Source organism: Oryza sativa, chromosome 1 (assembly GCF_034140825.1).
Source record: "Oryza sativa Japonica Group chromosome 1, ASM3414082v1".
NCBI classification, from domain to species: Eukaryota; Viridiplantae; Streptophyta; class Magnoliopsida; order Poales; family Poaceae; genus Oryza; species Oryza sativa.
The window spans coordinates 21,595,407-21,618,474 of NC_089035.1; the positions used below are offsets into that span (position 1 = coordinate 21,595,407).

At 41.7% G+C, this 23,068-nt stretch overlaps 3 protein-coding genes and 1 pseudogene across 3 annotated transcripts; 2 read left to right on the plus strand and 2 right to left on the minus strand.

Annotated features, from left to right (window-relative positions):
• The first annotated feature begins 9,277 nt into the window (after window positions 1-9,277).
• Window positions 9,278-9,693, plus strand: LOC107280874 (calmodulin-2/4-like; annotated as a pseudogene).
• Window positions 9,694-13,083: 3,390 nt separating this feature from the next.
• Window positions 13,084-15,714, plus strand: LOC4324568 (protein NRT1/ PTR FAMILY 6.2). The gene is made up of 2 exons (XM_015767068.2): window positions 13,084-13,521; window positions 13,707-15,714. Exons 1-2 carry the CDS (start codon window positions 13,519-13,521, stop codon window positions 15,459-15,461), a joined length of 1,758 nt encoding a protein of 585 aa, XP_015622554.1. The 5' UTR covers window positions 13,084-13,518; the 3' UTR covers window positions 15,462-15,714.
• Window positions 15,715-16,061: 347 nt separating this feature from the next.
• LOC9271291 (uncharacterized) lies at window positions 16,062-17,920 on the minus strand. Its single transcript, XM_015782742.3, has 6 exons — window positions 17,862-17,920; window positions 17,674-17,785; window positions 17,532-17,601; window positions 17,357-17,435; window positions 16,498-17,267; window positions 16,062-16,414 (listed from the first exon to the last, which is right to left on the minus strand). Exons 2-5 carry the CDS (start codon window positions 17,781-17,783, stop codon window positions 16,915-16,917), a joined length of 612 nt encoding a protein of 203 aa, XP_015638228.3. The 5' UTR covers window positions 17,784-17,785; window positions 17,862-17,920; the 3' UTR covers window positions 16,062-16,414; window positions 16,498-16,914.
• A 3-nt stretch (window positions 17,921-17,923) lies between these two features.
• Window positions 17,924-22,643, minus strand: LOC136351141 (uncharacterized). Its single transcript, XM_066310985.1, has 4 exons — window positions 20,916-22,643; window positions 19,214-19,636; window positions 18,872-18,997; window positions 17,924-18,574 (listed from the first exon to the last, which is right to left on the minus strand). Exons 1-4 carry the CDS (start codon window positions 21,879-21,881, stop codon window positions 18,380-18,382), a joined length of 1,710 nt encoding a protein of 569 aa, XP_066167082.1. The 5' UTR covers window positions 21,882-22,643; the 3' UTR covers window positions 17,924-18,379.
• Window positions 22,644-23,068: the final 425 nt, after the last annotated feature.

A 23,068-nucleotide genomic window follows, 5' to 3' on the forward strand; every position in this document is an offset into this window, starting at 1 on the left:
TGCATAGCAGCAGCAGAAGAAGAAAGAAAGGTATCAAGATAACTGAACATTTTGGGAGATCAATTGCGTGGGATGACAACTTCTGAAAGCTTCTTGGCATGAGGGCAGCTCATCATGGGACAGGATCAAAGATGCTTTTGGCATCTCTGCACTTTTTGTATATGTCCTTTCAGGATCGCCACAAAATATCCTCTTTTGTTATCTTGTTCTCTTAGGTTAAAAGAACGGTGGAGAGAAGACACTCTGAATTGATAGATTGGTATTGGTCATTACAAGAAGCCTGCGTTTTTTGCACACGCCCTCTCATTCTCATTTGAAGAATCTGAGACTCAGAGAGTGCAACCTCTCACTGCTTGCGTGCCTAACTCTTGAGGTATATTCAGTATCTGTTTCTTCAGGAATGTGAGTTAGTGGGAGATACAGACAGCTACAAAATTTTCAGACCAAAAAAAAAATCTCCTTTTCTGAACTTGTGATAGGTTCAGAGGAAACACCACGTAGCTATAGCTGACCATTTTTGTATGAAACTTTAGCTATAGCTGACCTGACTATTCAACTAGCTACTCCTTTATCTGTCACTATCATTACAGACTACATCCTTCGTCAAAAAAAAAACTTTTAATCAGTTTTTTTAGGACGAAGAGAGTATGAATTACATAACATTTCAGGGATGTCTTGTCGACTAAGCCTAATAATTGAGCAACTATGTATGCAAAGCGTGAGTGAGTGATCCGGACACGCGTGTTGACCACGTAGCTGGAGGATATGTTTTGATCAGCGAGATATTTGGAGGATGTAGCGATCGAGATGGGCTTAATCTCTCTAAAGCACAAAAAGGAAGAAGAGAAGTAAAGAAAAGAAGAAAAAAAAAGCAAACGAGACAGGGCATAATGGGTGGTGAAATGCACGGCGTTGAGATTGATTAAAGCTAAAATCTAATCAGCGAGACGGATCGATCTGCAGCCAGTGATAATCGCCGGCAGCAGGCCAGGTGGTCCGGTGCCAGGATGGGACTCGACTACGCAACTAACCAAAAGATTAAAAGCGATTTAGAGCAATCTGATCTTCTCCTGTGTGTGTCGGGTTACTTGACCTGCCACTGATGACGGCCAAGTGGATGATCAATTGTTGGGCTAAATCGAGCTGCAGCTAACACTACGCTGACAATTGTCAATTGGGATGAACTGGTCATGGAAGGAGATGTGTGTGCGTGTGTTCGATCATGGAGAAATTTTGGGTCGATGCCAGTAGCGATTTTGATGGTGGTGCTGGGTCAGCTCAATTATTGCATTGTGCTGATGGGTATATTTGTAACGTTGACATGCCACGGTTATTCGATTAACATGGCCCCAGTGTTGTTTGTCCAGGGTATCTTCTCCCCCATTCTCTTCCGATTTCACTATCCGCGCTTGGTTGGCTACCACACTTTGCCATGTTTATTTCACCACACGAGGAGCGTGTGTTTGCCTTTCTCCTAGCGTTTTTAGCTTTTTTTTCTCTTAATATATATTAACCAAACGGTGGGAGGACTTATGATCGGTCAACTTCCCTCGTATATATGCGATCTATCTGCTTATCAAAAATGGAATTAACTTTTCAATCATCTAAAATTGTACATTGTTAAGCCTAGAATTGTGCCATATGATGTGCGATTTTATCATTGTATATAATTTTATTTTATTTATCTAAGTTTGAATACTTTTACATGTAATTTTGTAATCTTTTATAAACTACTTCCTCCGTTCCACAATATAAGACTTTCTAGCATTACTCACATTCATTTAGATGTATATGTTTAGATTCATTAACATCTATGTATATGTGGGCAATGCTAGAAAATCTTACATTGTGAAACGGAGGGAGTATAAATTTATGTTCAGGTTAGAATAATTTTATCTAAGAAAGAAAGTTCGTAAATAGTCTTTCCCACCCTAAAAGCTAGTCAATAAGGTAAGAGACTCCCCCACTTATATATTAGGTCCATTGACCTTACACAACCAATGTGGGACTATTCAATAGAAATAGCGTCACTTAAAAAAGTAATAAGAAAATTGATGAAAACCATTGGATTGTCATTCAAGAAATGAGAAAAGTGATAGAAACTTTTGAAATCTTCTCAACCATTTGAAATATAGACACTCCCTAAGAAAATTATTGTCTTTTTTACTGGTTATCATAACTTCTTTGTGATCCAGTTTGTTCACCCAATTGATTCCGAAATCCCCCCCTCAACACAACAACAAACACAAACAGGCAAGGGGAATATTTTGTATGGTCCATGGAAGCATGGACACCTACATCGATCATTTGGCAGCCTCAGGTACATCCAATGAAACTCATGATCTCTCTCCCTTGAGCCTCAACTTTCTCACATGGTATGCATCTGAGAAGAAAACATTTTCAGCTGAAAAAAGCTGCTGGGAGGAGCACCATGCTTCATTAGTTATCCCCTTTTTCTTCTCTCTAGCTACCAACATATATAATGCTCAGCTGGGTCACACACATAACATAATTATTAAGTTTAGTGTCTGAAGATAACTGATAACCCTTGCCCCACTAACTGGTCGGCACACACATACCAGATGATGCTAAGGATAGGAGAATTTAAGCTAGAGGAGGAGTTAGCTGGGCCCTGTGGAATAATCAGAAGAGTCAAACATATGTCAACTACACTACACACACCAAATGTCAAATACAAACAGCATACATGTATATACACATGGACATGTGTCTTTCAGAAGTCACCCTTTTTTTTTTGTTCTGATCCAAGCCCCTGTACCACCACTTGGTGATTTGCTCTTACACTGATCATGACAGGGTGGTGCCATCTATCCACATGCACCTTTTTATTCCCACTCCAGCTATTGTGATTAGTCTCCCATAACAAGTTAACAAGCTCATGAAGCAACTAGCCATGAGCCTATATGACTACTCCTTATGGCTGGCAAATTAGATGTGTGTTAGTCCATCAAATGTAGCTGAAAAGTTGCTGTCAAAGAGAATATACCATTGTTAATTTGGAGGGTGAAACAACTTTTTGACAATATAGCCAGGTTATTGATCTCCCAATTATTGGCATCAAAAGTCACTAGTGCTGGGGAGTGAAATTCTAGTAGTGTGGTCACAAGTTAACCAAGGTAGGTTGGTACTTGGGAGGGCAAGCATGGGGATGCACATAACGAAATGTTGTGATTTTTTTTCATGAAGAAAGCAAAGGGATTGCCTAATATATTGATATAGGAAAGGTAAAAATGATGTGTATGCATTATAAATAATTGGCATTTCCAAACTCATCAATCTGTCTAGGTTTTACAGAGCCATCAAGGTTACAAACCTACGGTGAAACCTGTCCACGCAGGTTAAAGTTCTAGACTTAGTACGGGTGTTCGTATTTATGGCTATTTATTTATTTTAGTCGTAGATGATGTATCCATTGACAGCAAGCCATCGATTATAACTTCATCAGTCTCAAGATATGTCAGCTCAATTTTTCAGATGTTCTCATTATAATTGGATGTGCGTATGTGTATTCATAAGGATGAGTATGCACACGTGTATGTGAGTGTCTTTGTGCGTGCGTGTTAATAGAGGTGAGTGTGCATACGTGTATGTGAACATTTACGTTTGTCTTGTGTTTCTCAAAAGAAAGGTTTATAAAACCTACAGTATTTATTTGGTAATCTCAGTGCATGATTTGTATTTATATATATGTTGGATTTGTCTTATAATTTTATGTATCTGCCACCCAAAATAAGTGTCATTACTGAGGTTTTCAGGAATTTAAAGATCAAATTGTCTTATTAGCTTACTAGTTGAAAAGGGGAACATGTTTTCGCACAAGTTGAAGGTGAATGTGTGGCGAGTTGTCATGGTCATGGTGCAGTTTGTCAGTCATATGTCCGGCCACTTGTCCATGCCTCCATGGTTCAAAGACCCTAGCCAACACTTGAGATTTTGGAGATGCTACAAGGAAAGGAGTTGTTAATTTTCTCTTTTTGGAAAATATAGGAAGAAGTCGATGCAAAAGAATGGAAAATTCAACAACATGAAAGCTGCACTAGCCGGTTGGTTCCTAGCTAGCAATTTACAAGTTCCCTTTTAGCTTAGAAAATACTGTGAGGTAGTGTTTCAATTATAATTTATCATACTTCCTCAAGTTGCATAATTCTCGTTGTTTTGGATAAGGTTGTGATCAAACTATCAGAACTTTCGCTATCAGAAACTTTAGGATATTTAGGCTGTGTTTAGATCCAGGGGTGTAAAGTTTTGGCGTGTCACATCGGAATACAAGTTTTGGCGTGTTACATCGGAGTACGGACACACATTTGAAGTATTAAACGTAAACTAATAACAAAACAAATTACAGAATCCACGTGTAAACTGCGAGACAAATTTATTAAGCCTAATTAATCCGTCATTAGCAAATGTTTATTGTAGCACCACATTGTCAGATCATGGAGCAATTAGGCTTAAAAGATTCGTCTCGCAATTTACATGCAATATGTGTAATTAGTTATTTTTTCGTTTATATTTAATACTCCATGCATGTGCCTAAACATTCGATGTGACAGGGTGAAAAATTTTGCTAAGGGAACTAAACATTCGAAAGCAATAAATATTTATTTAGGTTGTGTTCTTTAGTGTGAGTTCCTAACTCCACTTTCCTCGTTTTCCGTGCACGCTTTTCCTAAACTGCTAAACGTTGCATTTTTTAAAAAAAAGTTTTATAGGAAAGTTACTTTAAAAAATCATATTAATTCATTTTTTAAATAGCTAATACTCAATTAATCATACGTTAATCCGATGCTTCATTATTCGTACAGAAGGTAGGAGTTCCCAACTACTACAAAAGAACTCACCCTTAGTACTTTAACAAAGCTAAATATTTATTTATTATATATATTAAAAGAAAAATTATAGTCAAAGATATGTTTTAGATGTTTCCTTATCCAAAGTGGTAGGAATTATCAAATGGGAGGGAGTACCTGTAAGAACTTTAAATATAGCTCAACTTCATTACACACAGTGGTGGTCCTACAAGTTAACATTGCTAGCATATTTTTTTTTCATATTAATTAATTTATATCAACTAGAGCACACACATATTATTCCAAAAAAAAGACGTTTAAACTTGAGCTTGATCATAGAATGCAAACACATTATTATATGTCACATTAGAAGGTAAACGTTTGTATGCCTTACAAGGTTTGTAACTTTCACAAACAATCAGTGTATTATATTTGGTCAATTAATTTTTGGTAGGATGTGTTTGTATGTCTGTATGGCTTGCTATATGGTGACATAATTTTTCATTCCGTGTGGTTTAGCTAAATCGCGTGTCCTTCACGAGGAAATGCAGATGAGTTCCGAGTGCTTGTTGGATGTTGGAGCTTTTTAGCTTTTCAAGAGGCTTATTGCTGTTGGTGCATGAGGACTCAACATGTGGCAAGGCTAGTGTGGTCACACGTGTTATGCCTCCGGAGAGGTCAGAGAACCAATAGATGAAAAGAAATCAAGATAATATTTATTAGGAGAAAATTTGACATACACCACTCTTATAAGAGGTAAGGCCGGTTTACCTACCACTCAAAAATATAATGCTTTAATGTCATTCAGAAGACATGCAAATCTACCATTTCGCTTTAAACTCTTTTTTTTTTATTTCTAGCATGGTCCAACACATATCTTGGAGTGGCATCTAGAGTGAAATGTCAGATTATCTCATATACTAGTAATATGTTTGTGCTTTATAACAGGTCAAACCCATATGATTTTGTGATTGGTTTGATGAGTGGATTGAGGATAAAACACGTTCTAGGCCTATATAATTCAGGATGGGTTGGATGCGTGGATTGAATTGAAAATGCTATTATGGCTATGCACACATAAAAAAGCACGCAATGAGAAAGGGACGGAAGTGTTAACAACCAAATTTGGTAATATCGGCATTGGGAAAGAAGATTAGATTGAAGCGAAGTCGGAGGTGGAGATCGAGTTCTGAAACAGAGCAGGGATCGGCTGGAGTCCAGATCGGCTACGATAAGATCGGCTGAGTCTGAGTCGGATTAGGTAAGCCGATGTAGCCGATCCTAGCAATACAACTTGATATGTGATGTTGGGTTGGATTGAGGTGCTTCAAGGTGATTGCCGCAAATGGATAGAGTCCTGAGGAGGCAATTGTATCTATTAATTAGGATGTTTTATGTAATTTCCTTAGAGATATGATTGGGCAAAAGTCTGCCGCAAAGACTTATAGTATCTTAGAGTTTGTTAGAGATAGTAGTCGTGTCCGTTATAGACATATCTTGTAATTCTCGGGTATAAATAGACCCGAGCCCTATGTAACTTTTAACACACGTTCAATACAATGCGCATCGTCACCTTTTTGCTTTAGTTTTATTTCGACGAGTTCTTGCTTTCGGGTTGAGCTGCATCGGTTTCGATCTTCAACAAGAGGTAAAACTTGTTATGACGGCTTGCATTCTCAGGATTAGTGCTTCCATCTTTATGACACTCTAATCTTGTTTATGTAATTCGTCGGGTTATCATATATTTTATATAATCTCTGGCAATACCGCTATCTAATCTACAATCGGCTAACATCTGTCGAAGAGGGCAGCCGATTAGGTTAGATTTTGACGTTGACTCAGATTATATAAGATATCTACCACTCTATGAAACTTCCAGCGGCTTGATTGTCTAGATATTGTTCTTCTTTTCATACTTAATGTTGTATCAGTTGAGTTTGATCTATTAAGTCGTGCTTAGAATATCAATCTCTAGCCTGCTTTCTGGTTGCCGATTAGGGTAGCATCGGAGTTTCAGCCGATCTTATCTGATTTAACTATATTTGCTCTATATGCTTTATTGACATGTTAAATTTGCCCTTTATGCCAAGATATTGCTATATTTGAATATATTAGGCTTTTGCTTGATATTCTATACCTGTTTTAATATCCTGATATAAAGTAGTATCGGAGTATTAGCCGATTCATGCTAGATCTATCTGATCGGTTATGCTATAAACATATATAGTCCTGTTATTAATATATATTTCGGTCTAAGTGGTTTATACTGTCTCGGCATGGCGACCGATCTATCCCAATCACTTGATTTAAGTATATATCGATATAAGGAGTATATATCGTTAACATCTACAGCCGATCAAGTAGATTTAGTTCTTTCTTACTTATTCAAGATTGCCGATCGATACACATATTACATCGGCTCAGAGATAAATGATATGTCATCGGCACTTAGCCGATCGGCTATCATTTATAGATTTAACCGCGATTTCTTTGCTTCTACTTCTTGTTGGTTACATGATCAAATCAACTGGCACGCTAGCACACCCGTAGGCGAGCTTTGGACCTGCACTGGAGTTAAGCAGATCTCCCAGGCCTCGTGTTTTCTGTCAACAGGAAGGAAGACGACTACATTTTTTAAATAGTAGAGATAAAAATGGTACTGCTAATTAAAAAAAAATAGACATACGTCCCCAAGTCATTTTAGATTGGATTCATGATAATTAATCACATGTACAGCTTTATAACAAAAGTATATTTGTATTATTATGATTTTTATTTACTCATAAATATTGTACTTTGGATATTCTCAATGGCCATAACATGTTCTTAGAGATAATAATTAAATTGCAATCCAGTGCTTCAGTTCATTAGTAGTATCTTTTGCATATATATAAATATTAAATAAATATTGAAATCATGCTTGGGATTTAAAACTGAAGGATCAAAATGGGGTGCATGGATATAGATAATATCTTACCATGCATACACACCCTATATTATATTTATCAATTTGGCTATGGCCCCAATTAATTTTGAACAAAGGTGACCGGATGTATATCTCATATCTATCGTTTAGATCCCTTCTCCAAAATAATACGTAAATACTTTGCATTCTTTACCCTTGCCTTTCCTTCCACTCCCCTCCTCTAGTCGCCGCCTCTTACTCAACAGACATCCACCCCTTTTATAAAGCCACTTCAATTAGCACATCTCACCCTCTCGAGGAAAATAAAGCATATAATAGTGATACCCGGATACAGATTCTCTGCAGTACTGCATGTACAGTCGTAGTAAACTTTACTGATATGTGTTCTACAGTGAGCTGCATATAGGATCTCGACGCAGTGATACCCTATAGTCAATCCGCCCAACCATAGTGCATTTCTGTTAAGCCTGAACACTATGCAATGTATGCATGATAAGTTCAATATTGTGCAAACAATATATCAACATTACATTATTCCTCTCAAGTCTTCCATTCTCCAAGCTTCTACATGTATTTTCATTCTTGAGCTCCTTTATAAGTTAGGTCCAAGTCCAATAACCTATCATAACCCCCTTTTATTTTGGCAATTGGAAGGTAAGCAAATACAGGTAAGTGCAACTGTATGTTATTCTTGGGTCCCGAAATGAAATAGGGCTAGCTACCGACAATTTCATCACGGCCACCAAGTTGCGCCAGCTTCCACTCTATATGCATGACTGCATGCTTTGCTCCAGTTAGCTACGTACTAGCACAACCATTCCATTTTGAATATCTATTATATACTAACTAAAAGTCCATTGAATTCTCTATAAAAGCTCTCAAGCTGTCACATGGCGTTCTACAAATTAACGCTCCTAAGACGTCATACAGTGCTTAATAAACGAGAAGAAAATTTCTAAAATTTATGGTAAAGAAAACCTAACGATTGATATTCCTTTAAATAGGTAGAGCCAATAATTTTCACCCTTAAATCTCCAAAAAAATCAGGTATCCCCCCCCACTCTCCTCCCCTATTTTCTAGCTAACACATAATATATAAAAAGATAATAGTTAGATAGCAAAATGATCGTGATTCTCAAGTTACACATACTTTTCTTAATTTATTTGATTTGTTGTGTTATTTATAATTAAATACTCCCTCCATCCAAAAGTCTAAGACCCATTCTATTATTTGGTTTTCTCTAAAAATCTAGTCCTATTTGTAGTCACTATGTGCTAAATTAAATTATTAATCGGAACCAATAAGTCATTTTAGTATTTATTGGTTGTATGTTTATTGGTTTTGTCACATGATGAATGAGTTAGTTGCTCCTTGGTCTTGGACTTTTGGATGAAGGGAGTACATAATTCAAGATCCATATTTCTCATATTTACTATATAAAAATTAGATAATGCAGCCGTTCTAATTACAAATATTTGAACAAAATTTGCACTTTGAAAACGATGAAAGAATTCAAATATGTGAGTCTAAAGTTCAGGTTCAATCACCACCAAGGAGCTTAGAACCATGATGCATATTCTAGGCCTGAACCCGACGGAGGCGGAACTGCAAGACATTATTGGTGAGGTGGACACCGACGGCAGTAGCGGCAGCTTCGACTTCCACGAGTTCCTGCGCCTAATAGTGCGCTAGATGATTAGATGAAGGACAAGGATTGAGAAGAGGGGCGGAGAGAGACGTTCCACGTCTTCGACAAGGACTAGAAAACGGCTCCAGCTCTACCGCCGAGCCACGCCATATCATGTCCAATGCATCAGGAGAGGCTCATTGATGAGGAGATCCACGAAATAATCCGTGAGGCCGATGGTGATAGGCAAATCAACTACAAGGAGTTTATAACTAAATTCAGAATTAAAAATAAAACAAGCAATTTGATTAAATACACATTCAAAAAGTAAAAAAAATATTAAAACTATAAAAAAAATAAGAAGATTTCATGTAGAATATAAAATATCAAGAGTTCATATAAAAGTATGAGTTATAAATATATTAAATTTGAAATAATAAAATAACTATTAAAAAGATGAGTCCAAATACTAAACGATACAATATTAAGTATAATTTAAATCACTAAAATGACAATTTAGAATAAAACAATAGTTTGATTTGAATACAGATTTGAAATTAGAATAACTCGATCACTAAATTTAAAATATAATAAATATTTTTAAAAGAACTTTTCCATCTTTATTGATTCACATGCATAACGAATTGCATGTATATGAATTTTTAAAGAGAGGGCTTGCAGGGTGGTAAAAAAATACATTTATTACCAATAAAAGTTTATCGAGATTTCTTCAGAAAAAAAGATACGATGAACACTCAATTAAAAATAGAAATCACCTTACTTTAATTTCAACTTATTTTGTTAGAACTATTTTCAAACAAACTAATAAGCATGCCTACGTGAATGCGTGGGTTATCTTCCTAGTTAAGTTTAAAATATATATGGAGTTAACATGCATATATATGTCCGATGGATTAACTAATTCAACATTTTTTTGTACTATCTAGCTAGATCTAGCTAGCTTAATACTAGAATTACAAGCATATATATATGTTCTGCTAGTATTAGCAAAGAAACAATTGTCGTTAATTGGTCATACAAAATATTCCATACTTAAATTATCAACACCTGGTGGCTTCTGGGAATTTGGGGTGATAGAGAAAGAAATATATAGAGTGCATACTATGAAAATGTGTGGTTTTTGGCTACTGTGATATGTACATGCATGGCTAGGATTTAGGATTCAGATTGGAAGGCTTCCATTTGACAACTTGTCACCATCGTTTTGATCGATCATCAGGGTAGATACCCTAGCCAGCTACAATATTACTGAATTTTGACAAAAAAATATATACTTGTCGATCTTTTTCGCGCGATACGTATATAAAGGTTGGAACAGAGACCCATATATATATAATTTCATCGAGATGTGTACATAAAAAATCAACAAAATGGAGGACCTGGTGTAAGAAGGGGAAAAGAAGAGGCCCCTGTGCAAAAGGTGTGGGAGGTCATGGAATTAGAGGAGGAGATTCAAAGGGAGGCTGCCTTTTTTCTCCATGCTTATGGTGTGGGATCTCTCTCTCTCTCTCTCTCCAAAAGATGGAGGGATGGCAGCCAGAGGAGGAAGACGATATGATCCATCATGCATCTATCTAGGATCTCAACATTAGCTGATTGATCAGATCGATCCAACTAACTGAAATATATGGACACAATATATGCTTCCATGTGCAGTAGTGTATAGGTACTGTTCATGGTGTGCATGAAGATACCAATTAATGGTTCTCTTTGCAAAGCAAGGTCGTTTTCCTAGATGTGGCCATTGGCTAAGAAGGTGCTTATCTTGATCATATGCACCATGCTACCTAGCAAAGGCTTATCACTGTTTTTGTTGGGGCAAAATTAAAGAGATCTTTTAAACCGCATCAAGGAAAAAAAAGTTGAGCTGTAGATCGAGTGCGTAATGGGACAGAAAGGGATGTATTCCCTCAAATGTTCTTCTAAATATTCGAGAGATGTATGTACTACTACCTCAGCTCCATTCTTCTTTACTTGTTATTCCCGACATTAGAATGGACATCTCAAACACTTTAGAATTATGATAACTTGGTATGCCTTTTTTTTCACAAAATCTATATGCATATATTTTTTTAGATAATGGAATATAATATCCCGGTATATGCATATATATCATCTATTCCATGTACATATGAATATATACTTTGTTTACCAATATGTGGCCAAATTAAGTTGTTTAATTTTCCATGCACGCTCTATACAGTGTGTAAATCGTTTCCATTATCTAAAAAATGCATTATACAGTGACTTATGTTACCATTTAGTTAATAGAGGTGTTTACAAATGATTAGGGCGTGCGAATGGACATAAATAACAGAATTCTTACAAGAAACATGTTGAATTTCTAAAGAATAATGATCAAACAACACAAATGATAAAACTAGAATAACTAAATAATAAAATATAGTTAATGAGATAATGGTATGAAAAAAAATGATAACAGGAAGAATCACCTTAGAAGTTAGAACCCTGCCACCTTCTCGAAGGGCAATTGTGCAAAACGAGTTTGGTAGGAAGAAGGGTGTCAAATGTAGATAACCAGAACATCTAATAAAACAAAAAACTCAAAAGTTCAAAAAACTTTAAAATATGTATATCATGGTGAAACTCTCATATCTAGGAAGTGGGAGGACACTACCTAGCTAGTCCTTATTCAAAATTCAGTTAGCGATGTGAATTTAACAGAAAAAAAAATAATTTACTCCCCCTAACTATTTCATTTTATCACTTAACCCCCTAAACTATTTTTAAGCTTATTTTAGCTCTTGAAATGTTAAAAATAGTTCAATTGACTGGTTAATTACATTTATCTTCTTTATTTCTCTTTATACAAGTCATATTTTAAGCTTAAATTTTGTAAAGTCATATATGACACCATTATCGAAGTTCCAAAATAGTTTAAAAATTTTTCATGACTTTTTGCTTGAAATTTAAAACCTCTGTTCTTAAATTAGTCTCAGTGCTTCTAACCTATATAAGCAGCGATTTAAAAACTCAAAAAATATTGAGAGGTAAGTTATAATGCATATATCAATCCTATCAAATTTCATTGCAAAATATGACCTATATAGAGAGAGAAACGAAAAAGACAAATATTGTTAGAGAGTAAGGTGTGAACCATTTTTAATAGTGTGGGGGTGTCAAAATTAAATGAGTCGAGAAATTGTCTAAGGGGTTAAGTGCTCCAAGGGAAAAAGTTAGAAAGAGCAAAATGGACTTTTTTTTCTTATTAAGTTATAATAGCCTTCTTCTGATTTCTCTCTTTTTAGAGCCACAACTGATCGACAGCATTGCTCAATAATACAACAAACGTATACTAATTGTATCTGCTAATGATCTGCACCTAGCAAGTGCATGTGAAAAATTGGAAAAGTTGGACAGAACAACAAGATCAACCAGTGATCCCCTGCCTCTGTCTATCAGTATTTATATATCTAGTTTTGCATTATTGTGAGATCACTAGTGGGCATGAGATGAGAGGGCCCATGCATATGTACACAAACAGAATGCAGCTGCCGTAGTAGCTGAAGCTCCTGGAACATTCCCCACTAGAGAGGGGAAACCCCAACTTCAATTCCTCACCAATCTCATCTCATCTCATACTAGTACTACACTTTATCTCCCCCAGTTGATGCTGCTCACTTTTCTTAGTTTCCACGTCGCAGTTTCTCTTCTCTCCTCTGACCCCTTTGTGACCGTCCAACGACAACGCATGGAGGCCGGGTTAGCTTAGCTTAATTAAGTGCTCCTACCTGCTGATCTGATCTGATCACTTTCTTGTGTGTGCCCTTATGACTGACAGATCGATCATATAGTCTGAATATATATAATTAGGATTGTTATATGCATAGGTTTGCATTATTGTACCCATTTCCTGCCCCCACCACCATTTGCATGTGTGCAGCAGAAACATCCTGCATAAACAGGGATTAGAACGTAGTGCAAGTCCCTTTCGACGCTAATTAATGATGAGTGGTTAAGTTAATTTGATGGTGTTTGTGCATGCCCCCGTCTTGGCGCCTATAAAAGGGTGAGATCGCAAGTCCACGAGGTCGTCGAGCAACCAAGGCTTTCACTCGACCGACCTCCCAGCTTACAGGAGACCAGGAGTGGACAGAAATATATCGTAGAATTAATGGTTCGTGTGAGATACAAATATTAATTTCTTGTTCAATCATTTCATATATATATACATGTAGGTTATACAAATTAGTTTCCTAGTTAATTAATTTCATTAGCAACTGCGTACTCTGTCATGTTGTCGCATGCAATATGTTATGCATGGTTAGTAAAAGACATGGATATTTGTGTGCATGCGTGCAGGAGGTGGAGAAGAAGACGTCGGCGTGGAGCGGCGGCGGCGGCGGCGGGGGGAACATGGTGCGGGACGCGGTGGACTACCGGGGATGCCCGGCGGACAGGTCGGCGACGGGGGGGTGGGTGGCGGCGGCGCTGGTGCTGGGGATCGAGCTGTGCGAGCGGCTGTCGACGATGGGGATCGCGGTGAACCTGGTGACGTACCTGACGGGCACCATGCACCTCCCCAGCGCCGCCGCCGCCAACGTCGTCACCGACTTCATGGGCACCTCCTTCCTCCTCTGCCTCCTCGGCGGCTTCCTCGCCGACTCCTTCCTCGGCCGCTACCTCACCATCGCCGTCTTCGCCCTCGTCCAGTCCATCGGCACCGCCCTCCTCGCCGCCTCCACCCTCGTCACCCACCTCCGCCCGCCGCCCGGGGAGCAGCCGACGCCGGTGCAGATGGCCGTGCTCTACGCCTGCCTCTACCTCATCGCCCTCGGCACCGGCGGCCTCAAGTCCAGCGTCTCCGGCTTCGGCACCGACCAGTTCGACGACCGCGACGGCCGGGAGCGCGCCGCCATGGGCCTCTTCTTCAACCGCTTCTTCTTCTTCATCAGCCTCGGCACGCTGCTCGCCGTCACCGTGCTCGTCTACGTCCAGGACCACGTCGGCCGGAGCTGGGCCTACGGCATCTGCTCCGCCGCCATGCTCGCCGCCATCGCCGTCTTCCTCTCCGGGACCAGGAGGTACCGCTACAAGCGGAGCTCCGGGAGCCCCATCGTCCACATCCTCCAGGTGCTCGTCGCCGCGGCGCGGAAGCGCGGGGTCGTCAAGCGCCCGCCCACCGCGGCGGAGCTCTACGAGGACGACCGCCCCGAGCACGCCCGGATCGCGCACACCGCGCAGTTCCCGTGCCTGGACATGGCGGCGGTGGTGGCCGGCGAAGAGGACAACGAGGTGGCCGGGCCGGGCGGGCCGGCGGCGCCCAACCCGTGGAAGCTCTGCTCGGTGTCGCGCGTGGAGGAGGTGAAGATGGTGGCGAGGCTGATGCCGGTGTGGGCGACGACGATCCTCTTCTGGACCATCTACGCGCAGATGATCACCTTCTCCGTGGAGCAGGCCACCACCATGGACCGCCGCGTCGGCGCCGGCTTCGAGATCCCGGCCGCCTCGCTCACCGTCTTCTTCGTCGGCGCCATCATGCTCACCCTCGCCGTCTACGACCGCGTCTTCATCCCGCTCTGCCGCGTACTCACCGGCAAGCAAGGCTTCACCAACCTGGAGAAGATCGGCATCGGCCTCGCCCTCTCCATCCTCGGCATGGCCGCCGCCGCGCTCTGCGAGAAGAAGCGCCTCGCCGTCGCCGTCGCCGCCACCACCGGGAACTCCACGCCGATCAGCGTGTTCCTGCTGACGCCGCAGTTCCTGCTGGTGGGCGCCGGCGAGGCGTTCATCTACACGGGGCAGCTGGACTTCTTCATCACGAGGTCGCCCAAGGGGATGAAGACGATGAGCACGGGGCTCTTCCTGACGACGCTCTCGCTCGGCTTCTTCTTCAGCAGCGTGCTCGTGTCGCTCGTCAAGGGCGCCACCACCTGGCTCGGCGACACCATCGACCGCAGCCGCCTCGACTACTTCTACTGGCTCCTCGCCGTCCTCAGCGTCCTCAACCTCGCCGCCTACCTCGTCTGCGCCAAGTGGGCCGCCACCGCCGCCGCCACCTCGCGGGAGCAGCAGCAGCAGCACACCGCCGTCGCCGACGCCGACGAGAAATGCTAGCTATAGAACTCATCACACACACACACAGTTAATTAATTACACACTCCTATAATGTATAAGGTTTGCACCAGTAGTCATTGGCTATATATCGTTAGTTAATTAATTAGTACTACTCCAGAGGCTTTTCTAGATTCAGTGCGCGTGCAGCCCTGATGTAAGAACCAAGGTCAGTTCAGTGTTCACTCCAGGTTATCATACTGCTGAAACTAAGAACGTCTGAGATTAAGTTAATAAGATCGCTTTTCAGTTCTCATTGTTGAGATTGGGAATATCCCCGAAAGAGGTTTTCACTTTTCCCCAACAACCAGAGGACTGTGAGGAGCATCATATTTTTCCAGCAGAAAACTATTAACCAGGTCAGGTGATTCTAGACGTTGGAGACCTTGCTCACATTGAAGATGGGGCAAGAGTGAAACGATCTACCAAATTCAAGTGGCAACCATTTATACATACAAACTTAATTAAGTTCGACATTTCAAGTCTAGGCAAATAGAGCTAGCTGCCTCACTCCCCTAATAATGCATTGGTTCACATACATCAGTGAACAGAGCTAGCATTGAAGATGGGGCAAGCCTGTTTTTTTTTTTTAAGGAGAACATCGGCAGGAGATCTGCTAGAATTTAACATTAGAGTAGAAAAAAAAAACGGAGTACAGGGGTTACAACCAAGAGAATACAAAGAAAATTACAGCTGCTTGATTGGCCAACACTAAGGGGGGGGTTAAAGGCCAAACAGCGCATATCAATGTCAGGGGGGCAAGCCTGATTGAATGAGATGATCTACCAAATTCAAGTGACAACCATTATACATACAAACTTAATTAAGTTCAGCATTTCAAGTCTAGGCAAAAGAGAACTAGCTGCCTCATTCCCCTAATGCATTGGATCACATCACATCAGTGAACCATATGCGTATGTGATATGTCTAGGTGAACTGTGAACAGAGCTCTCTGCCTGCATTGTTTCACATCAGTTAACACCATCCAAATGGACTTGGTTGCAGTGCACAAATGAGCAAGCAAGAAAGCAGTACTTACTGTCATCAATGTTTACCACGGCGCAGCAGCGGTGGTGTGGAAATCATACTCGGCAGAAAGGAATGACTCCTCAATTTGATCCATGTCGCCTTGGAGCTTTGCAATTTCCGAACAGTTCGCTGCTTTCTTCTCCACGAGTGATGCCTTCTTCTCTCGGTACTCTAAAAGTTTCAGCTCAAGCTCCTTGATCATTATGTCGAGCAGCTTCTGGCTTTGCTCTACAGAGGCATTGTCCACCTCTCTCTCAAGCATGAACTGATCCAATCTTGCTCTTTTCTTCTTGAGTTCTGTCTGGTGATTCTTTATGCTCACGAGGTTTTCAAGCCGCTCCTTCAGGGCCCTAACATCAAATCCGTCCTCTTCCAATTCCGAGAGGCACCTCAGTTTCTCCTCAAAGACGTTTTCTTCGTCCTGAATTCACATGTTTTGTATGCTCTCTGCTATATTTGCGAAGGATGCCATTAGCCCCAGAGCCTTTCCTTCGCGGAGCTCAGGAGGGCAACCAATCAACTTTCCGAAATGTGGTAATTGTGGCAGATTCTCAAAAACCTCTATTTTCTCACAAGGCCCCATCAACAAGCTTGAGGCAAAAGTAGTTGGATGACTGTTAGGTGCTGGCAATATTGTGAATAGGTTCATTGTTATGCTCGGATGCACAAATGAAGATTGCCCTGCAGCACTCCAATAATTTGGAACTTGACATTGGCCCAAAGGATGCTGCTGTAATGACGCATAACTTTCATAGTGTGACGCATCAATGATCTTCTTGGCTGCAGAAAAATAATATTCAGATCAGCCAGACCAGTATTAAGTATCAATGCATCAAAAATTACTATCTTAAAGTTGTGGCAAGACTTACAGTTTGGACTAAAGATCTCCAAATTACAGTGTGTTTGCTCCTTGGGAGAGAAGACAACCGAATTGGTATTCATCTCCAGCTGTACAAATAGCATCAAGATGATCAAGCATGGATGGGAAATACACATACATTTAAACAGAAGATAAAACAGGGGGGAAAACGTAGATGGTCTTACAGCATCAGGGGCCTTCTTATGTCTCACTGGCACTTCCAGTTTGTTCCGAGAAACAAATTGAAACGTATGTCTGGTAACAAGAGGAAGAGTATTAATAGTAACATTGTTAGGCACTGGCATGCATGGCAGATCGGCCTCAAACCTTTGTTGCTCAGATGAATATGGTTCTAATTTACTGGAATTTGGTATCTCAGAATCTCCTGATCGTGGCCTTCTTGAATTGTCTTCACCACTATCAGTAATTGTCTGCATTGCTGGTGATATTTTCGTTCTAGTTAAGACAGGTTTTACAATTGAATGTAACACAAAGTCGTTATAACAAGTACTCACAGTTGTTTGAGGTAGTCAGACCGGTACCTGCTTCTTTCTTGCGGATATCAGCGACCCAGCTCTCCACCTAAGTTGAGGTGAGTTAGCAACAGATAGACAATCAAGAAGGGATTAATTTTCATCTCAAATAAAGATAACAGACGTATGTACCTCAACTTTTATAGGCAGAGCATAGTTTTGGTCTCCGGCTGTACAATCATCAGGTGCCAAGAACTCAGCTTGTAAATGAGCATGATTTGTTTCTTTCATTTCATTCATTTCAGGAAGCACTTTAACTGGCAACTTCTCTAATACCGGATAACTTGGCAGAGGAATTAGCTGCCCAGCATTGTTGTTGAAATGAGCCTGTGGTGTTTCCAATGGCGACAAGATTGTGATAACACATGGTTGCACGACTCTACTTTAGGATGCCTCATTACATCTAGCAACGGGTCACAGTTCAAAGGACTTCGTGCTGGTGACATATTCAGCCTGGATTGTGATTCTTGAATCGGATAGGAAGTATGCCGGGAATGGAGTTATTCCTCTAGGAGATTCTGTCGCCTTCTCTTTCTTCTAGGGTTACAGCTCGAATCATCGCTGATATGAATAACATCATAGCCAGAGTTGTCACTGATTTCGACTACATCGACATAACTAGATTTGCCCTTGATTTCAACAGCATCTTTAGGTGCAGAGATACATGGAAGATCCAAACTTGTACAAGCAAATTCCTGAACAACAATTATCCAAATGACAACACAGTTTAGGAGAGAACTAAATCATTAGCATAAGATGATGTCATTAGCATAAGATAATGTCATTGCTTGGAGGAAGAAAGCGTATACCAAAAACATGATGTCATTAGCATAAGATGCTGAAGCACAATATTTGATGGTCAAAATATATATTGATAAAAGCACTATGACCTGTGAAAGCGCCAAGCGGGCTTTTCTGTATGAATGCGCGGAAATTTGCAATTTAAGACACAATTTAAGTTTGCAATTTAAGAAGAACGGAGTCAGGACAACCTTTTTCATGCTGTGTCTTTGTTTACCACCACTCCGTGTGCAGCCTAGGTTAGGCAGTTTCCTTGAAACTAGCATGCGCGCCTTCCCTTTTATGTTCTTGTTCTCTAGCTTGTTCAACTTTGTTACCTGCTTGTCCAGAGCACAGGGACAACTAAGCTGGCATACTGACATTAAAATGACAAACACCACATATTCCAAGAAGGCATACAAGCACGGCAAGAAAACATTGTAAACTTTTATTCACAGCAGAAAAATGAACACTGCAGTAGACTGGTAGTACCAAGAAAGAAGAGGAGAAAATACCCAAATCACAAGTAACAACATGACTAGTTGGAGAAATACCTTTGCTGTACAAGGCATCAATTCCTGATCATCCTGTTTGCAGTAGGGTCTGAGTAAAGCACGCAACACAAGCATGTAGTCCTCTTCCTCTGAGCTATCATGTCCTTTTAGCCTTACCCCATATCCACAGCTTCCAACATCTGAGATGACGCCTAGCGACCAGGCACCACCCAGATTCACTTCAACCTCTGCAGAGGGCTCCAGTTCATACTCAAACTTCTTTCTGTCAAAGGTAGGTTGTGGTCGAATATAGCAGTAATCTACGATGTTAACTGAGCCTTCCTTATTTTTAAGCCTAACAACATAGTTTTTACTGCTAACCATCTTAATGACAGTAGCAGTTACCCAGGCTGCACGGTGCTTTCCTGTATCCAACATGACTTCCACATTGCTCCCTTCGTCATACTGCGGCACCCTTGGAACCTGCACTCAAAATAACAAAAGCACAAACATTAGTTATACAAAGTAAATATTGTGTTGCCGTGTCTCATTCTCTCTCAGTGAAGCTTACACCAAGGATATCAGGTTTCATGGAGTTTGTTTTGCCTCGTGTTCATGCAGGAAAAAACGGAGTTCCTTTTGCCTACTCCCTCCAGTTTCATTTTAATTGACGTTTTGGACAACGACACGGTCTACAAAATATATTTTTGACCTTATTTTTCTATTATAATATATATAATAAATAAATGCATGTTTACTTTTATTATAGTGCTTTGAAAGACAAATCTATATATGTTATTCTAGTTCCTTTAAACTAAATATTTTTAAAGTTATTGATGGTCAAAGTTATAAAAGTTTGACATCAACCTTGTCTAAAACGTCAATTAATATGGAACCGGAGGGAGTACACATTTAGTCTTCCATTTTATTCTTTTGACAATTCAGAATACGATAAAATTCATTCAGTTAGCATAAAATTTAGCAGGAGTTCTTGCTTGTTTGACATTGTTTTAAATTCTAGATGGCAATTCTTTTTGTTTGTACAACCAATTTTTCAACTGCTACTGTTTTGGAAGCACAATTCTTTTGTATTTGCCTTCTCACTGGAACTCATTAACACTAATTTGCATTCTCCAATCCATCATAATGTGTAGTCAAGGATGCAACCAATAGCTTAGCATACATATACTAACCAGTGGACGAAGAATGACTTACTGCTTTGTTGAATTCAATAAAATCCCCCACATGTAAATAGAAACTCAGCACACGATAATTAGGTCAAACAAGTATGGCATTTGTCATCACTTGGTCTTATCTTGATATCTCAGATTCTGAACTAGTAGCAAACTAGAGGGGACACTCATATCTACAATACAAAGCACCTAGTCTCGCCTAGTGTTAGAACAGCACATGAATTCATTGATTGTTGTCGTTGAGGTCATCAGTTCAAGTCACCACTCACCTACAGGTAAAAAAAAAAAACGAAGTTCTTCTATATCTTCAGTGGTTTTTTTGTTAGAAATAACAAATTACCAAACACTACCTAAAGTTCCTCTAACATGTACATGCGACATCACCACCGATTAAAATTATGAACATTCCATCTTGTCCAATTGAGCATTAAATCCCATGTCAAATGTCAGGTTTACGCCTCAATAATCCAGCCACGAATAACGCACCGAAGAGGGTTTCTCCTGTCCACCACCAGCACAAAAGGGGGAAAATACGGAGTACAACAATCCGTTCAGCAGAATTGACTCACCACGTCGCGCGCGTCCATCCAGCGCCCGCGCACGAACGCCCGCCGCCGCCGGACGAGCGAGGCCGGGAGCTTCGCCTCTTCCCGGCACGACGGGAACGACACGGTGTACATCGCCGCCGCCGCCTTCCGCCCGCGAGCCGGCCATGCCGCGGACACCACGCCCGGCCACCACCCTTCCCTGTGGTACGCCTCCACCATGTCGAACACGTTGAGCTCGCGCCCCGGCGCCGCCCCGTCCTCCGCCAGCGGCGGCGGCGGCGGCGGCGGCGGCCTCGGCCGCACGTCGCACGCGGCGACTGTCTCCCGGAGCGGGCCACCGCCGCGGCGGCCGCGGCCTCCTCCCCCCTCGACGAGCGTGGAGTACATGACCTCGTAGCGGCCGGAGCACGGGAGGCGCGCGGAGACGGTGGCCTCGTAGAAGGCGCCGTGGAAGCCGGGGTCGTCCATGCGCACCTCGACCTCGTCCCCCACCGCGTACAGCGGTGCGCCGCCGAGCTGGCCGCCGGAGCCCGCCGCCTCCTCCCCATCATCCTCCCACTCCATGATCGATCGATGGCTGAGACGCTGGGTGGAGATGATCGAGGGTTTTGGAAATTTCGAAAGTCGGAACTCGGAAGAGAGGAGAGCAACCGTTGGAAGAAGAAAGGACACAAACTTGGAAAAAAATTCTGTGCAGACCGGCTGCAAACCCCGCACCGTGCACACCCGATTCAGATTGGCGACGCGTGGACGAGCGAGTGATCCGACAGCGTGCCCACACGGCTCCATCTGCACCAGGAGAAGGCCCAGCTCGGCTTGCTCGCGTCGACTCCCACAACCAGAACTAGAAGCGCATGGACTGGCTCCGCGGCTCACTCGCGTCATTTTCTTTCTGCTGCGGCGATCCCCACTTCCCTTTCCACCGCCGCCGCGATCTCCTTCCCCATCTTGCCTCCATCTGTCGGGATTGCCTTTCCTTGGCGCCATCGGCTTAGCCCACAATCCCCTCCGTTCAACAACTGATGCGGCCACTTCTCTCGCCTGCTACCGCCGTCACGGCCTCCCACCTGGGCCCTGGCCACGAGCGCCATCGGTGACGGCGGCGGCGATGGCTGGGTTGGCTAAGGCGAGCACGAGCCGTGTTCCCCTCCTCGTCCCTCCTGACCACGGGCATCGGACGCCTTTGGTGGAGGCCGCAGCGGCTGGGTTGGCGAGGGCGAGCAAAAGCCAAAAGGCAGTGGAAGAACCAGGATCTGCAACGCGCCGCCGAAAGTCAATGCAAGTGGAGCACCATTCAAGCAATGAAGAAAAATCCTGGAAGTGACATGTATTTTGTAATTTTGTAGTTGCTACGTCTGATCATTTGCCCGTGTCTTTCTGTCTTTCGTCAAAATGCTAGCTAGGGTGCTGGTTGGTTTTTCTATAGTTTAACCAGATTAGTTCATTAGCCTTTGCTAAAAGTGATGCGATTTATCTCTCACACTGAGTAGGCTGTTGGTGAGAATATCACAAACTGAGTCACAGGCTTCCATAGCAGCAGTGCTAAATTAGGGATATTCAGATGGTTTACTGCATTCTGACAAAAATTATTATGCAAAGCATCTGCTGCTCATTTAGCTGGTTCCAGGCTTCCAGCAATGACAAAGGCTTACGACTGGGTATTCCAAAATCTAGAATGTGATGGATCAATGTGTAAACAAGATTGTGGTTTGTCTGTCTGGTTCCTTTAAAAATGAAAACCGGAAAATTGTGTAATCTGAAATCTTGAATGTCAAATCTGAAATATGATGTCCAGAGACCAGTCGTTCTCAAACAACATATAGCTGATCATAAGTGTAACACACTGCAAATGGAAGTAAAACATAGTACTGTAACATAGTAAAATAGTATAGTTAAGTAACATAGTAAATGGAATAAAATCGAAATCCATTCCAACTTGAGGAACGTGTTAAACTTTGCACTAGGATCACCTAGGTTAGATCTAGTCGGGTGGTTCTATTTGGGTTTGATGAACGACATTGTAGATGAAAGGGAGAGGGTTTAGATACCGACCGGTTGAGGAGATCGTGGAGGAAGAGGCGCCGGACATCGTCGTTGTCGTCGCGGCTTGACGTGGATGCGGCGGTGGCGTTTCCCGTCACTGGCTGCGCCCCCTCTCGATCGGATTAGGGTTT

Bases quoted from the DNA above. Each gene is read 5' to 3' on its own strand.
- LOC9271291 (XM_015782742.3), bottom strand. From the start codon at position 17,783: ATGCAGACAATTACTGATAGTGGTGAAGACAATTCAAGAAGGCCACGA. The intron at 17,602-17,673 runs GTTTGAGGCCGA...TCTTGTTACCAG, and splicing joins TATTCATCTGAGCAACAAAG to ACATACGTTTCAATTTGTTT. The intron at 17,436-17,531 runs GTAAGACCATCT...CTATTTGTACAG, and splicing joins ATAAGAAGGCCCCTGATGCT to CTGGAGATGAATACCAATTC.
- LOC136351141 (XM_066310985.1), bottom strand. From the start codon at position 21,881: ATGGCGCCAAGGAAAGGCAATCCCGACAGATGGAGGCAAGATGGGGAA. The intron at 19,637-20,915 runs GTGAGTCAATTC...TTTTGAGTGCAG, and splicing joins GGATGGACGCGCGCGACGTG to GTTCCAAGGGTGCCGCAGTA. The intron at 18,575-18,871 runs GTTGTCCTGACT...ATTGTTGTTCAG, and splicing joins AAAGACACAGCATGAAAAAG to GAATTTGCTTGTACAAGTTT.